This window comes from Cuculus canorus, chromosome 8 (assembly GCF_017976375.1).
Source record: "Cuculus canorus isolate bCucCan1 chromosome 8, bCucCan1.pri, whole genome shotgun sequence".
Classification (NCBI taxonomy): domain Eukaryota; kingdom Metazoa; phylum Chordata; class Aves; order Cuculiformes; family Cuculidae; genus Cuculus; species Cuculus canorus.
In genome coordinates this window covers 13,846,110-13,859,452 of record NC_071408.1, presented here as the reverse complement: position 1 = coordinate 13,859,452, position 13,343 = coordinate 13,846,110, and the positions used below count along the sequence as shown (strand labels likewise).

Sequence of the window (13,343 nt, the reverse complement as noted above, 5' to 3'; positions counted from 1 at the left end):
TATCTATATACACATAGAAAAAATACCAAAAGGTTCATAATTTTATTTATGCTTGTATTAGGAAGTTACAATGGTGGAGTAGCACTGTGTTTACACCGGCAGAGGCGATGGGACACAGCAAGCTGCCCTGCAACTAGATGGAGATAGTTCTCCTTAGCAGTGTGAGACACTGCTAAATCTGCCCAGGGTTTGTCCCACCTTTTTGCTGTATTGAGAAGTTCCACCAGCTGGAGAGCAGAGAGAAACATGACTGTAGAAGCCAAGCTCCAAGCTCTTCATCCTCAACCCTGCATATTCAGGGGAGACCTGTTTCATAACTCTTCCCAGAACTGCTCTCACCTTTCAACTTATCTGTTCTAATCTTAACCCTAAAACAATTTTATTCAATTTCCCCAGCTCCTAGCTTATACCTGTAACCACATTCTTCTCCCACCTTTAATTCAGATACCCTCCAGATATTCCAGTTTCTGATATCACCTTGCACCAAATGTTATACAGGTGACAGCAACAGGTATGCATACAATCTCCATCTATCTAACATTCCAGGCTAAGCTTACTGAATACAATTACCTTTACATTTGAGCTACAAACATACCAAAAGCACACACTTACTTGGCTCCAGCCTCTTCGGTATATAAAAGGCAACACAAAAGAAATGCTTGTAAGCATGACTGTGGTCAACATAAGCATACGATGCACCTAGAAAAGTAGAGTTTCCTTTTAGAAGATCTACAACTTTACTAATACTCCATTAAAATACATTTAACAGATCTACAGTAAAAGACATAATGTTCTTAGTGTCATCTTTAGACTTGGCTTTTTCTCATCAAGTAGGTGAACTTCTAATTTGTGATTGTTCCATTTCATAAGATTAAAAGAAAGATAAAAATCACACCAAGTTTAATCTTCTATTTCTCAGATCTAGCAGGTTATAATTCTGCTTATAGCAAAGCTAGAAAATACAGCTGGAGATACGGGGAGATTTTGCCTACCTGAAACCACATCTCCTTTCCAAAAAGGAATGAATGAGACCAGACAGGTTTGAAGAATCGTGCAACAATGACACCAATACTAACTGTAGTAATCCAAGCAACAAACATTAGGGCTCCTGAAAACAGAAAAAAAAAAAATACAAGGCAAACATAAGTAATTCAGCTGCATATGAAGACAGCTTCAAAGACCGCATAATAATTTCATCCATATGCATATGGTCAGAATTTACCGGTGATAAGTTTTTAATCACTTGGTTCAGAATACTTTATAGCCTTCACCTTGCTCGCAGGCAGAAACATCTATATAAAAGTTAATCATACCATGCCCGCATAGTACGACAGAACAGCTCTGGCCACTGCGAATTTTATATGTGCCAGTGCAGCCAGCACACACTGGTGAGAAATGCTGTTCTATAACCAACTTAGAAAACAGAGTATGAAAGGTAACATTTCTTACAACTGGTTTGACAAACATGAGTGATAGTTCTCTCATGGCTCTTGACTGTCACTTGCCATTTCAAACAGAATTAAACTGATAATGCAACTAGAACTAATTAGAGAGAAAGAGATAAACAGAAGTGTTCCAATTATAAATTTAAGAGAAAACGCAAATGTATGTTCATTTTCCTGGACAAAAAGAACCTTACAAATCTGTTCTTGAAATAAGAAATTATTAAGTAACTTCACTGTATCTTCACAGTCTCAGATCTTGCTAGGTAAGAGATATATAAAACAGGAGTGCCAGAAACACAAGACGAAATATCTACTCTGCAATAATGAGGAAATCTTAACTCTCCAGTCTCAGCAAGTCTGGAAGACAAAACTAGAAGTTGCAGCTTACCATGAGCCTTGATAAGTCGTGGGGACCGAGAACCTCCAATATCCTCAGGAAGGCCTGTGACATTGTATTTTCTATAGGTGATCAGAGGCTGACGATGATGTTTGTATATTAGTCCACCTAAGCAGCGACATAAAGCAGTTTGTTTATGGCTGATGAAAGCCACTGCACTTGTGTGCCCACTCCTTATTTATGAATGCAAGCCCTTGTGTGACCACTGAGCATAATAATACAAACTAGATTTCTGACACACAATACAGTAAGAACCTAAGATGTCACCTAAGCTGTCCTGCATACTCAATGTACAAGAACCAATTCACTCCTCTAGAGAAAATAGATATCTCCACTACACACACAAGATGTGAAGAATTCACTTTGATGCTAGTCTCCATTTCAAAGAGATGTGTCCAGCTCTCAAGAAGCTAACAGTTCCTAGCATCAAGCGGGCATACAGCACACACATAAGTAAGTTCACTGTAACTTCCAAAAGCAAGCCCACGATCCAGAGTAAAGATGACTAGATTAAGTGCCTCGAACACAGAAACTTTAGTTCAGATACTAATTCTCAGCTAAGTCATATCTTACATAAGGGTCACCAAATCACTGAGAGCTGTTCAAAGAAAAGCAACCATATGAAAGTCAAATTTACCTTCACTAGCTTCCCCATCTGCCAGAAAGATGTAGTAACTGGCATCGAGATCAAATCTTGCTTTATAAGCAGGAAGATAAATAGGTCTTCTGAAAGAACATTGAAGAAGACCATCCGCGAGCCTCCATGAAACCCCTTCAAGGGCATTCTGTGAAACAGAAGATAGTTAATACGCAGTCTTTCCAGACTGCCAGAGTAACTGACTTAAAAGCCACCCTGCAAGAGACAAGAGTGTCACGGGTGCACAAAGAAAGAATAGCAATGATTAGGGGGCCTGGGAGGGGGGGTGGCAAGTAAAAGTCTCTTGCATAACAACTTAAAAGGTATGTCAGCAAGTCAACACAGCAACATAAGGATCAGACTTGTTACCACCAATTTGTCCAGCTCATAACAACCTCCCCTTCCCTTTCAACCTTTAACTCAAGATATCAATTGCAACTGAGGCCCTAGAAAAGGGACAGAGGGATAATGGGCAAACAGTTCCTCAATGGAGTAAGCTCCCACCATGTGACTTGGTTTTAAAAATTAAATTCCAACTTCCAAAGGTAACATTCACTAGAAGCGAGAGCTCAACCAGTCTCACCTTAAAGAATTATGGATCCATCTTACATTCTACAGCTGCTTTGCAAAATAAAAGCACAAAGCAGCAACATACCATTCATTACTTCAAATCTACATTTGTGGAAGTGTCTTAGCTGTTCTCAAATGTACCTCTGAATCCAAAACAGGAGGACTTCGCCCCTTCAGACAGGCAGTGCTTATGTGAATGCGGTGGTCCTCGTTAACACACAGATATGCATCATCACCACCCTGGAGAGTTTAAAATAAAAAAGTTATTTATACCTCAATTAAAGCCACTACAGGCAGTCTCTAAGAGCTCTTTGATTTAATATATGCAACCAAACCTGAGACAGATTTCTCTGTCTGTCAAGCTATTACTTCCCAGCTTTCAAATACTTCAGTATTACAGAGGAACCACATTAAGTCAAACTGATGACAAGCAGTAAGGCACATTATGAATTAACACTCCCCTCCTCCCAGGGTAACAGCCACATTATCAGAAGCTTCTTTAAATTATTTAGAATTTACTAAATACCAGGAATTAAATGGATGTTGATGTCATTTAAAAACCCTCTTTAGTTAAAAGTTGGGTTTCCTCATAGCTGTAAAGACAAAGTACTGTTAAGAACCATGAGTTCTTGCACTAAGTAGATGGGTAAAACCAGCATCTTTGTGGAATGGTTGGTTTATAGATTGAGCATTTTTCAACAGCATATTCCCTTCACTTTAACACCAGTTAGAAAAAAAGATCTCTAAACACTTTAAGATTGAATGGAATCACTCCTCTACAAACAGTGAAATGCAAACTGTTTCCAGAAAGCACAGCAACTCAACTTCTAACAGGTGAGGGGCTTTGGCTAGGTTAAAAATAAAGGATCGATCTAAACAGAAATTCCAGATATCTACTGTGCAATCAGACTGGTTGGATCCAGCTAAGACAGATAACCACAGTAGAATTCTAAGGTAAATATTCAGTTCTTAGCCAAAGCTGAATATTCACTTATAAAAGGCGATCTGTGCTCCAGCACTACAGCAGAGAAGTATCTTTGTGTGGTCCTAGAGCATTTCACTTTTCCGTATGTATGTTTTGCTAGAGTACCATTCAAACTTTAGTAAGATCATAAAAGCAACTAAAGAAGAGTAGGACACTCACCATCCACTGGTCATGGGACAACGCAAATGCTAAATACCCTTCACTTGGGCCACTCATTTCAAAAAATACTGAGCTCTTCTCTTGTTGGAAGGATAGAAAAAAACAGGAAGCACTTCCAGGATCACAGTTTGAAGGGCTCCTAATGCAGAATTTCAGACTTCCACAACCAGACGCATTAAACTAGACAATTAAGCAAACCAACAAGTCATTAGAAAAGAGAGTTCCCCTCTTCTTCCTCCCTTTTCTATCCTAATCTTGGAGATAGCTTACATGGAGCAGTAAAGAAATGTCATTTTTAACCCACTTCTGGATTTATCCCAGGACTAGTAGCAACACTGAGTTCCAAGCTGTACTTTTTCACTCAAGTTGAGTTTTCATTTTAAAGATACCATAATAGAATAATTTTGAAAATTAACTAAGAATTTAGAGAAGCTTTTTGATCTAATTTTTAGAGAGGTAATATGAGCTGTAGGATGAGGGAGAAAAGAAGGGAAGACTAGGTTTTTTTGTTTCCTTTTTAATGTGGCAACTCCACTGATACACAATGAGAAAATACATGGATTAGAAGTTACAGCTACTTTGGATCAAATACCGATGCTTTCTCCACCCATTCAAGAATCAGTAATGGCAGTCAGCAACACATGAGCTCACAGAGGAAGTTTCTGAGCCTGCAGTTACTAAACAGGAAGTTATTAGTCAAGAGCAGAGCAAGACTTTCCCCATCTCTCTTCCCAAGTATGCATAATATTTTATGTCCATTAAAGTTCTAACTGTTCTATCAACCTTTTGACTCGTGTGCAGCATGACAACTTTTAAACCACACAAATTCAGGCAACCCAACTAACACAACTGAGGAGCTGTCTATGTTCTTGGTCTCTGATATCTAAGTTACTCATACAACACCTCTCCCTTCCTGTCAATAGGCTTTATCAATGTGATTTCATTTAATTCCATTCAAATCAAGCATTAAAGACAGCATTATATAAGTTTATAATTACTTACTGGTTTTGATAAGTAGGAAAGTGGGTGTGAAGTTGATACAGCCTTTGATGTTACAGGCAAGGGTGTTGTTGGGGATAGTGCGTGAGGCTGAGATACAACAGGACCAGGAATCTTCACCCAATAAGTCTTGTATTTCTTCACAACCGTGGCTCTTAAAAAAAAAAAAAAGTCACCACACACACAGAGTCCTTACCAAACACATGAATAGCTGATCGTTACTTTGAAACAAAAAAAAAAAAAAAAAATCACCAGAGAAAAAGGAAAGGTTTCTATGGTTTCTTCAAATTATTTGTAAAACTCTCATCTTTATGCAGTTTTCTACCATTTTAGGGATTAAAGTAGAAAAACATCTGAAATCTCAATGGAAAAATAATTTTAAAACATACTACTGGATATAAGAAACATTCACGCTGTGACAAATTACAACCTCAGGGAAAAGTTGCATAGATTTTATCTATCAGTTCCCAAAAAGCTAGCAGGATAACAAGAGAGTATAAGTACCATTTTCTTAGGTACAAGCACAGAAAAATATTTTTAATGTTGTATATTACAGGTATGAGAACTGAGGGGCCAACCAGAAATACTACAGTTACCAGTCTCCAAATCCCCTTCTACTCTCCCTGCAGAAAATCAAACTAATCATCTCCAAGCTTTCCCTAAAGAACAAGTGTCCACATTAATGTAGGCTCTCCAGCAAGCAAGAGGTGTCAACTTTTCAGGCCATTAGGCCAAGGATACTTTTGCAGTTGCTGGCCAATATTTGACACAGGCACAGTACAGGTTTACCTTATTTGCATTTTAATTAACTAGAACCAATAATAAAATTACTTACAGAAACTGTACACGTTTTGGTGCATCTTCAGGAGCAATCCAATAAACTTTGATAGATTTCTTTTTTGCTTTACTTGTGTGACTGACAGCTGAATTCTGAAAACACACAGCATATCAAGAGTTACACAATGCATACATATCAAGGAGATTTCAGCTAACAGTCATAGCAGACTGCAGCTAAATCATAAAACAGACACCACACCATTACACTGCAGAGACACAGTGGAACTGTTTTTTCCCAGTTGGTCATGATCAACTCAGATGAAGTTGTACCACTGAAACTTACACATACTAACACACTTTAAGGCCAAAAGGAATACCATGGGGTCTTACAATCCAGAAGACTCAAGCAATGAGACAGAGGACCTGCAGCGTTTATGCAGAAATGGTGTAACATTGCTCCATTTTTTGGTAGTAGGAGCATGAAGGGACAGTGCAATGACTGCACAGAGAACAGAACTAGTATTCCAGAGAACAAAAAACAGAAGTAGTCTTGGGGTCAGAGTTATTTGCACAAGATAAACAGATCAGACACAGCACTGCACTAAGTCCTCAGAGGGCACAACCCAGAAATCCCCACAGCTTTACAGCACTGAGGAACATATAATTGCGCAACACCAAAAGGCAGGTGGTCTAAGTGGAAATAAAATATATATATATCTAGGCTGATAAAGATCTTTGTCCACACCAGCTCAGATGCCCCTGTACACATTATGAAGTTCAAGCAGGTTTCTGAAACACTAGTCAGTGTTAACATCTCTTGCACATGAAGCAGAATCACTTTATCTAAAACAGAGGTTGTGATCTAACCTGTTACTAAGAAGGTGCCACTATCAGTAACTGATAGAGCAACACTAAAGATAATAGCCTACTTCAGTGTTTGCTTACCACAATAGCTTACAGTAAGGAAAGCTTAGGTCAGTTATTTTCTCTGTCCTTAACAAGCATGGAAAATTACTGATAACTATCCTCCTCAAAGAACAGAGAGTAAGCCATCCATTGTACTTAATATTATTTGAGTTATTATTATGTATTAAGTACAACAACCAGGAATACTATATTCATTGTGCAGAAGTAAAAATTATGTTACGAATGCAGTATCTTCCTACAGCAGTCAATAGCCTTCTACCACTACAATAGTTTAAATGACGCATAAGAATAGTCTGACAGAGTTGCAGTGAGATATGCCTCCATACTGCAAGTTAGACCAATTTCCCCAGAGACTTGCTGAGCTCAAAGATTCCATAGCTTAGCTCTGTCCTATTGCACACATGGTCTGGTACGAACACATCAGTGCCTGGTGTGCTATTTTAAGACACTAGACTATACCTTGGTACGGCCACATGTCAGAAGCTGAGAAGATCTACGGTCAACTAATATGAAAGAACCAACTGCAGGACTATCCAAGTCTTCTGCATTTCGGGCTTGTATGAAAAATCCTTCAAAATCTGGTCCAGACAGATGAACTGAAACAAGACAAAAAAAACCCTGAAGTTGAAATATTGTCCAGAAAAATAATGAAGCTGATTTTACAAGAATGACTGCTAAATGGAACACATGAACAAGATTCAAATGCTTGGATAAATGTAGCATAGCTAACTGAGTAAAGGCACACAACAACACAAACAGTAAGTTAAACTCTTCAGCTATAAACCAACACAATACCTTCTATGCTGTCCCCTCGTTTAAATTCAGTTCCATTCACTGTGATGGTGTGCTGAGGTGATGGCTGCGGAGAGCTACCATGACAGGGTACCATGCTAGTGCAGGCTCCTCTTACTTTTCCACTTGGATAGCCATCCACTGAATGCTTATTTGCACAGAAGCAAATAAATATCCAAACAGCAAAAGCAAGGCCAGGCAGCTCCATCTATATAAATAAGAGTTACAGACAATTAAAGAGAATAAACATTTACATTACAGGTCACCACTCATCTTTAAAAGAGTCAGCTGAGTACTGAAATTTAAAAACATGCTGAAAACAAAAGCACGTGTAAGACACCATTCCCAGCTGCAGAAGCTAACAGTAATGTGCACGCCTGATAACTGCCAGACTTCGCAAGAATGTTCACAGTTATGTTTCAGGCCATCAAGAGTGTACACAGTAGACAGATGCCTTCATCCACTGTGTGGATTATGTCTCTCAGTGCATTTTGACATCATTTTTTAAATTTCTTTCACTTAAATCTCTCTTGCTCTCTCTCTCAGAAAAATACTTTTAAAAAAGAAATTAAAAAAATAAAAAAACCCAAGTCCCTTAAACATCTGCACAGGACAGAGGGATCTTAAAACATGTTTCACTGATACATAAAGGTACACAGCACTGAGGAACTACACAGCTAATATCAAACCCTCTCTTTTACTAACCATCCCTGCAAATTGTCTAACATAACAGAGCCTTTTGTTTCCACAATTCATGTCTATTTCTTCACACATGACAAATAATTCCCAGGAACCAAGTTCTTCTTTTTGCAGGGAAACTAAAGCTGTCAAATGCCAGAAATAGATTTTATACGTGCAAAATAGGGGGAAGTCAGTATAAAGATTTAGACAAAGAAATATGTATATTTGTTTTCAGACAAGCACAAGACTTTTCCTTTGAACTCCTGACAATTACTCAAGCACTATCATTGCTTGCCACACTCCCATTAAGGGAACAGTATACGTGAAAAACCTGTGGGGTAGTAGGACTGAAGAGCCTGAAACAGTTATATGAACCTCTAAGTCCAGCCTTCATCTTGTATTGTTTTGCTCTGCCACAATACTGTCTTCAAAAAAGCTGTAGTAATTGTTTCATTACTCAGCAGCATGCAAGGTTTATGGTTGTATCATTGTTCACAGAACACCTCAGCCAACAAGAAAAAGCATTTGCATGTCCAAAAAGCCAGGAGAACAGAAATAAAATTCCTTTCAATCTTTAGGTACAAGAAGCTGGTTATCAGCTCTAGTAGAACATGTACGAGGCAAGCGGATCTGCCTTCTGGAAGAGCCGTGCCCATTTTGCAACAAATGATAAGAAGGATCAGGCTATGAAGTTCCTTGACAGCATTCATGGATGTGAAGATAAAAAAGCATAGAGCCATTTTAGACTGAACTCTGATACCTAAAACAGTCAAACGAAGAAAAGGCATGCCAGTTTTACACACTCTTAAGAGTCATCATTAACTTTTCCGAAGTTCTTACACATTCGGTGCTAAAAATCCACACTACCCAGGCCAATATTATATTTGCACTGCAACATAAGAGCTCAGTAACTCTACATCAGCGCATAGAAGAAAACCAGAGGGGAGAGGTGGTTGAGCAGCTACATTTCAGGAACTAGAAAAAAAAACCCAACACTCAACTCCCCCTCCCAATTATTCAAGATAACATTATGATAATTTCTCTAACTTCTAGTTAAAGTAAGCTTTTCCTCCTAGTGCAAATATTTCTCCAAACTGATACAAATTTCCACCAAAATTATTTTATTCATAAGTTAAGGAAGCCTATAAGAAGCTAAAAACTAAGGTTCAGCACAATGGTGGTATTAAAGCAGCTTTTATATGTATCAGTGAAATCTTCAAAACAAGTTGCTGCCAGAAAAGATAAGGCCGCATATCACAAAGACAGAAACAGTATAGGTTAGTATTCTAGTCTAAGCAGCAGAGGATGTGGTAGAGATTAAAAACAAAACACAAAATACTCTTTGGCAGACTCAACTGACTCAATAGCTGGCAGGAGAGAAAGAGGAAGAAGTAGGGATGAAAAGAAGGAAAACAGCCAAAATCTGAAAGTAGCAATGTATTAAAACATCGCACTTCAGTGGATTTCTTCTTTTTTAAACTGGTTTAGCTAAGAAACAGCTATCTTCCCTAGGCACAAGTAACAATGAGGGCTATTAAAATTTAGCCTCATACCTATCATAATGGACAAGATGGACAAGGACACAAAATTTGAATATACGGGAGGGAGGAGGGGAAATCCAAGAGATGCTCCAAACTTCCTCATATAAGCAGGTTAAGATCCCTCCTTTAGCTCTAAAAAAACACCTGTTACATGAGCAGGAAACATTACACATCAAGCTCTTGTGAATATGCTGCATAATATAGTCTTTAAAAGCCTGAACCAATCAAACCAAAATGTAGTGGAACTCTTTAATGGTACTTAGCATACATGGGAATTTATTCTTCTGATTACATCTCACAATCTTACAGTGACTAGATTCAGATAAATGGAGAACAGCAAATTATTTGCTCCTGTGTTGAAAAACTCCAACAGTCCCTGCAGGTATCAACGGCTAGAAAGCCCTGGTGGCCTAATTACTCAAAAGCACAATTTTCACACACAAACTCAGGATCTCTTCACAGAAATTATTTTCTTCCAGCTGTTTAATAGAACTTCAATAGCCATAGAGTACGAGATCTAAAATCAGCTTTGGAGAGGAAGAGGCAAGGCCAACGTATTGCCAATTCAAATGTACGAAAGCTATCATGGCCAGAACTTTTCTCCTGAACACCACAAGACAAAAGGCTAAGCAGAAGAGGAAAAAAGCTGCCAAAAGGAGAATAAGCTGCATTAACAGGAGTTCATGCTATGTATCTTTATAAATATACTCCTGTACAGCAAAAAAAGCTGACAGCTTGCTGTCCAAGATTCACCATCCCTCTGAGTTTAGAAAAATGGCTTGGGTTAACTTCTCCTGCTCATTTAAATGTGGTCATATGACAATAGCTGGATTGAGCAAGGGCAGAAAACAAATAGCCTTCACATTCACAGTAACTCATTACTTTTAAAATACAAACACACAGACTCACCTCCATGCCCACAAGATGATGAAACACACACCTCGGTCTCTTGGTTTTTCTACTCAGAAAACAACCAAAGAGCACTTACCGCTTTCTGTGTTTCAAAATGAATTTTTGTAACAGTTTAAGTGTAGGCACTTACCTTACAACCAGTCCTTCTGTTATAGTGACCAAGTTTGAGCAAAATTACCATTGGCTTTCTACTTCTAGTAAGACAATTTATATTACACATGTATATATATATATATATATATATATATACACACACACACCCCTCTTCTACTTGCCTTGCATCTAACAGTATTCACATACCCAGGACTGAAGGAAGTTTGTCACAGTATGCACAGAAAAAAAATAAACAATTATAAGAACATCCTTTACTTCAGGCACACATTTTATCCTGCTTCCCAGGCTATTCCTGTAAGACCATTCACTTCATCCGAGGTGCGTGAAGTTGCAATGAAGCACTGCCCCTTCAGCTTCCTTTGCTTTGTTACACATATACTTCCACAGGCCTCAGTTCCATATTAAATAATTACTTTAATTATTTAAAGTAATTAAAATTACTTTATGGGGAAGGATACACACCAACCCAAAAATCAAACAAACCACAACTTTTCACATCTTCTTCCTAAAAGCACAAGCTTCCAAGTTTGCAGCATGATTTTAAAGCTTGTTAAAGCATTTAGTCCCTATCACAGAGATACTTTCTTTCAGAAAAGGCATAAGCAATCTTAAAAAGGAATACGATAAGTTTGTCTTTCATCCATATATATCCTGCCAAGAATGAACAAGAGACTAGGATTTTGCCCAGATCAGTTGTTTGATTATTTTACTTTCTGTTGGGCAGCCACTCTGCATGTGCCCCTTTAAGGCCCCAACTTTGCAGACTTCATTATCTATAGGAAGACTCCAAAGTTGCAGGCTGACCCAAAAAAGACATAGTTTATTACCCCAACGAGCAAATCCATTTACAGGATCAGCACGTTCACTGTAACAGTTAACATACAACCATCTCCCACACACATTACTGAAGGAACAAAACAAGAAAGCAATGTTCACACAACTTTCAGAAGCAAACGAGCCGCAACAGGAACATGGTTGGTGTGGCTTCCAGATAAAGCAGAATCATAGAATGGTTTGGGTTGGAAGGGACCTTAAAGATCATCCGTTTCGAACCCCCTGCTATGGCCAGGGGCACCTCCCACAGACCAGGCTGCTCGAAACCCCATCCAACCTGGCCTTGAACACCTTCAAGGATGGGGCAGCCACAGCTTCCCTGGGAAACCCGTGCCAGTGCCTCACCACTCTCAGCATGAACGATTTCTTCCCAATGTCTAGTTCAAATCTTCCCCCCTCCCATTTAAACCCATTCCCCCTTGTCCTATCACTCCATGCCCTTGTGAAGAGCCCCCCCCCCCCCCCCCCCAGCTTTCCTGCAGCCCCTCCAGGTACTGGAAGCTGCTCCAAGGTCTTCCCGGAGCCTTCTCTTCTCCGGGCTGAACAGCCCCGGCTCTCTCCTGTCGGGCTAAGAACTTACCTTTACTTCCTAAGGCAAGCGGGCTTCAAAGTTCTCTAAAGCAACTTAGAACCGCTTACACGAGCGGCGGCAGCTACGACGCGCTTTAGGAGCTTCGCCGGGTTCTGCGCCGCTCCACAGGTGCCGCCGGTCTCCTACCCCGCACGTGCAGTTTTCAAAGCCCGCAATTCCCACGCTTCGAGAGCGCAGCGCCACCGGAGCGCCCTGGGTCCGCTTCTGCCAGGCCGCCCTGCTCTGCTCCCCTCCCCTCCCCTTCCCTTCTCCTCCTCGGCCCCGCAGCACGCTGTTGCGGTGCCCTATTCCCTCTCTCCGCCGCTTTTCCGCTGCGGGGGAGGCGCCCAGCCCGGCACCGCCCCGGAGCGGCTCCTCCCGGCAGTCGCTGCCCGAGAACTGCGGTGCTGTGAAACGCGTCCCGGGCGCGCTGTGTCTTTGCGGTTCTGCGGGCGGCGACGGTGTTGGTGGGTGTCCTGGAGTCCTGCCCCGTGGGATCTGCGAGTTTGCAGAGCTGCTGTCTTGCGCCCCGAGGTGCTCACGCAGCCGGGCTTGCCAAATCAGCCCCTTCTTATCAAGAAGGCAAATAAATGCTGCTGTAACTGGGGTTCTGAAAGGAGAATCCGCAGTTATTTACACAGACTGCTCCCGAGTTCTGTTTGTCTCCGGTTTATTCCAAGTCTTCAGTCGCTCAGAAGCGGCACAAAAAGACAATTACTTCATAAAGCCCCAACAGGAATGTTGTCCTCCCTCAGAACAGAAATACCGTGTTCGTGCTAACAAACAGCTCTACTGGAGGGCTCTGGCAGTTCGGTTGTTCATCGGTAGGTCTGAGCCGTTCCGGTGATCGCAATTGTATTTTCTTCTAAAGTACTGTCTACTAAAACAAGCAGACTTGCAAATGCTCTGTTAGCATTCTACTGTTTTTTCAGTTCCTACAAAAGCAGCATTGAGCTCAGAGGGACTCTGTAACAGCATGTTGTAAGATATATATCTAAGTGA

The 13,343-nt window shown here is 40.3% G+C and overlaps 1 protein-coding gene across 5 annotated transcripts in view; it reads right to left on the bottom strand.

Annotated features, from left to right (window-relative positions):
- The window catches only part of FRRS1 (ferric chelate reductase 1), a 29,001-nt gene that overhangs the window by 6,473 nt on the left and 9,185 nt on the right, over positions 1-13,343 (bottom strand). For 2 of the 5 annotated variants that reach the window (XM_054073361.1, XM_054073362.1), the window contains exons 3-12: positions 7,692-7,896; positions 7,356-7,492; positions 6,028-6,122; positions 5,196-5,346; positions 4,194-4,373; positions 3,191-3,289; positions 2,480-2,627; positions 1,834-1,950; positions 993-1,108; positions 613-699 (exon numbers count right to left, since the gene is read on the bottom strand). In XM_054073361.1, the coding sequence (XP_053929336.1) occupies positions 613-699; positions 993-1,108; positions 1,834-1,950; positions 2,480-2,627; positions 3,191-3,289; positions 4,194-4,373; positions 5,196-5,346; positions 6,028-6,122; positions 7,356-7,492; positions 7,692-7,896 (1,335 nt within the window). Of the gene's footprint in view, positions 1-612; positions 700-992; positions 1,109-1,833; positions 1,951-2,479; positions 2,628-3,190; positions 3,290-4,193; positions 4,374-5,195; positions 5,347-6,027; positions 6,123-7,355; positions 7,493-7,691; positions 7,897-8,986; positions 9,041-10,952; positions 11,019-12,350; positions 12,609-13,343 lie in introns of those variants that run through there. The other 3 variants (XM_054073363.1, XM_009563521.2, XM_054073364.1) reach the window with 3 other exon arrangements.